Source organism: Carassius auratus, chromosome 13 (assembly GCF_003368295.1).
Source record: "Carassius auratus strain Wakin chromosome 13, ASM336829v1, whole genome shotgun sequence".
NCBI lineage: Eukaryota > Metazoa > Chordata > Actinopteri > Cypriniformes > Cyprinidae > Carassius > Carassius auratus.
Window position 1 is genome coordinate 2589951 of NC_039255.1, and position 4207 is coordinate 2594157.

At 28.0% G+C, this 4207-nt stretch overlaps 1 protein-coding gene across 1 annotated transcript in view; it reads left to right on the forward strand.

Annotated features, from left to right (window-relative positions):
• Positions 1 to 4207, forward strand: part of LOC113113214 (AT-rich interactive domain-containing protein 4B-like) — a 36639-nt gene that overhangs the window by 31436 nt on the left and 996 nt on the right. Inside the window, exons 7-8 of the mRNA XM_026279382.1 lie at positions 137 to 231; positions 2899 to 3069. Of these exons, the coding sequence (XP_026135167.1) occupies positions 137 to 231; positions 2899 to 3069 (266 nt within the window). The remainder of the gene's footprint in view (positions 1 to 136; positions 232 to 2898; positions 3070 to 4207) is intronic.

The following is a 4207-nucleotide window of genomic DNA, read 5'->3' on the forward strand; positions in this document are numbered from 1 at the left end:
AAATAGAACTATGCCCTGACATAAAATCCACTTTATTTTATTTTATTTCAGTTGGTGTTTATTTTATTTCAAGTAATGAAAATTGTATTTTTTTAGCATAGCGCTGTCCGGTGAATCTGGTGTGTTTCTCTTCCAGACGCTCGACAGGCTTCCTCTGACGAACCCCGAACACTTCGGCTCTCCTGTCATCGGCAAAAAAGGACACCGCAGAGGCCGACGCTCCAACCCCATGTGAGCGTCTTTACATGAAAAAAATTACATGCTTTTACTTGCCAAACCCAGTGCAAATCAACAAAATGTCTTTCTTGTGATCGTGCATATTTCACTATTGAATCACAAAATACAGAGTACTGCTTCAAGTCATTGACATGCTAGTCTGATAAAGAAACATGCATGAGTAATTAAATAGAGCGTGGGTCTTGCTTGATGTTTTAAGAGTTATTAAGCACAATAAGTATGTGCTTGAGTTGACTTACTTTTAATTTTAATAATAGTCGGAAGGCATAATAGTAATAATTTTTATTTACTGTATATAACAACACAAAATTTCCAGCTCAAGACCAATTCATTTTGATAGTAAAAAAATTAAATTAACCTTATTAAAATGTATCAATCCTGGTGGGACTGATTTACAGTGAAATATATACTTTGAAACTGTTTTTTACTCTTAAATTGCTTGTAAATGTCACAAATAATTAAAGAGCATTGGCAAGTAACACACTGAATTTAAATCAAATTTAAAAAAGAAAATTGTGGAAAGATTTGCAATATAAAATGTACTTCAGTAATTCGTTTTGTGCACATCTTCTTTTATTTTTATATGTGTTTACTGCATTTAAGTTCATGTATTCATCAATGCATCTGGTTTTCTGAAGTCTTACTTCAGCCTTCCTCAAAAGAAAGCCTTAAAAAGCTCCTAAAGCGTAACCTGGAATCCTCAATGAACTTTAACAAGCCTCGGTGGTTTTGAGGGATTTTATTAGTTGTGCACATCAAATAATCGTGGATCTTTTAATAAGCATGTTTGCCTGTTTTGCAGTAAAAATATAAAGGTTAATTTAGAGTTTTATTATAGTATTTATTAATTGTTTGAATTATAAAAGTTTTATGCTTTTGTGATTTGTATTATTTTTTTCATATTTCCATTTAGCGTTCTTATTACAGTTTTAGTTAAGTAAATTTAGTATTTATTTATGATTATAGAAGATTTTTTTTTTTTTAAATGAGCATTTATTTGTGTATTTTTATTTTAGTAATTTTATGTGGTTTTTGTCGTTTTTATAAAATTTCCAATATAGCTTTTTTTTCTTTTTAGGTTCAGTGATTTTATTTCAACTTAATTATTTTTAAATGTTTAAACTCTTCATGAAGCATTTATATTTTATTTCAGCTGTATTTCAGTTTTCATAAATCATTTTTAATAAGTTTACATTTTAATAGTTTTATAATCTAATAATAGTTTAATAATTTAATGAAACCGCTTGAAGCAAAATGTATAAATTGCATAGTTATTTTTTCCTGTTTAATTAGCAAGTTTTTATCAGTGTTTTAATATTTAATTGTAGTACCTCAACCTATACTTATTTCATATTTTCAGGTTTTTTCATGCATTATTTGTACTTATACATACTTATTTGACCTAATTAATTAGCAATTTTAATACTTAATATAATACGCCATATGTTTTCATACGTTTTTTAATACTTCCATAAAGCTTTTTCAGTTTTAGTAAATTAAGTATATGTACTAATATATACTTAATATAGTATTTATGCATATTTTGAATTTGTTTTGATTTTTTGATTTTCATTAAAATTTTAGTTTAAGTTTTAGTAATTTTGTTATATGCTTATGTCATTTCTATATATTTTTTTCATATTTCCATTAAGTGTTTTTTCTATGGTTTTAGTTGTTCAGGGTAATTTTAGTATTTATTTTTTTATTGTCGTATTTATTAACGTTTTCATTTTACAAATTTTGTTATGTGGTTTTGTCATTTTATAAAATTTCCCATTAGCTTTCATTTTTTTCCATTTTAGTAATTTAAGTATTTATGTACTAATAGTATTTATTCATATTTTGAATTGCTTTGTTTTTATATTTTCATTTAAATTTTAGTTTAAGCTTTAGTATTTTAATATTTCCTTTTGTCAATTTGATTTATTTTTATATTTCCATTGTTTTTCATGCAATATTTATATTTTTTATTGTATTGCCACTTTTCAAAATAACTGTAAATGATTTCAGTCATTTTAATTGTATTAATAGTTTAAAGGTTTTTTATAGTTTAATTATATAATTATATTTATTTAAATATTATGATCATGCTTGAAACAAAACAGTAAAAAAACATGGCTTGTGTTTGGAGTCCCTGTGGTTCATCAGCTCATGTTTATTCGTGATGACGGCTGCTGATTGGCTCATTTAACGCTAACAAGATTATCTCCTCTTGGCGGTGAGCTCCATATCCAGTATTGGCAAGTGAGCCTAATTACTCATTATCTTCATCAGAACATGCGAGGAAAAGAAAAGCGGTTGTCTTCTCTTGTGCTCTTTAGCCGCTTGGGAAGACAGGTGATGCTTATCTTTTTGTGAGTAGATCGGTTGAATCATGTTTAGCTTTATCTGGACCTTTCGTTAGAGAATGATTAGCATGTTCTCTTTTAGTTAGCAGTTCTTCAGTCGAAACTCTTATATAAATTGTAAATGAACCACGTTTTTTGAAGTTGTATTATTGCTGCTTGTTTAAAGCACAGATTCTGCTTTGTTTATCAGCAGCGATGTTTCACTCTGAATTTGAAATGTTGTTGTTGTTGTTGTTGTTGTGTCATCCAGGCTCGAACTCAAACACCTTTCCAGTCTGTGGTTTATCTCACATTAACCTGATCTCCTTCACAGTCAAGAAGAGGAGTCATCTTCATCGTCTAGTGAGGAAAGGAGGAGGGCGATCAGCAACAAAAACGAAGAGCTTTACGGCAAAGTGGTGTGTGTGGATGGAGTCGTCACTAACGACAAGAAGAGAACCACATGGTTTCCAGCGCTGGTGAGTCACAGAGATCAAGCCTTTAGGTGAAGCTACATTCTGTATTATGCACAAAATAAAAAAAAATTTAATTACAAATATAAGAAATAAACACTAAAGTTACTGAATAATTTTTTTAATCTATATATGTATATATATATATATATATATATATATATATATATATATAGACACACACGCGTAATGCATAAATACATAATTCATATAAATGTATTTCTATTTACACACACACACACACACACACACACATATATATATATATATATATATTATATGTGTGTGTGTGTGTGTGTGTGTGTAAATTGAAAATAAATTTATACTAAATTATAAATAAAAATTACATTTTAAAATTTACATTTTTACCTGATTATAGAAGTTATTTAAAATGTAAAAATATATTAAATTATGTAATTGTAATATTAATAAATTTGTATAATTATGTAAATTATATTAAATTTAATATTAAAATGCAGCACCATTTGAATTCAATTTTATAAAAATATTCTATATATATATATATATATATATATATATATATTATATATATATATAGTATATATATATATATATAATGAAATATACTTTTAAAATGTAATTAAAATGGTGCTGTATTTAAAATCTAACTTTTGCAAAGGCTTATTTTTGTGCATAAATATATAACTTATTGAATTCATTTAAATATATATTTTTTTCTTGCATATAATATGGAATTTTGCTTCATGTTGCACAGAAAATAAAATTTATTATTATTATTATTAGTAGTATCGTTGTAGTATTTTCCATCCCTGTTTTTTGCCAAATTATATTTTTAAATGGCCATCCATATAGTCCCATCCAGGACTCACGTCATTAACTAAAGCAGAAGCAGATCAGTGTTTTAAAAGCCTCATGGTATTCTCCCTTTTAGGACATCAAACTACCAGCGACAGTGAAGATTAACCTGACACCCCACAAACTATTATTATATATAACCTGTGTCAGCTTCAAACCTCATGAGCAGGAGAGTCTGTCATGTTCCTTCGTGAATTAGCATGTGTTCCTCACTGTGTTCCTCCATGTTTACATGCTGTAGCTGATGATTCACAGAGTCCCGCCGAACCAGACGCTGTCCCTTTAAATATCCCTGCTAGCTCTGCATGAGTTGTTATTGTTTTGGTCTCTCTC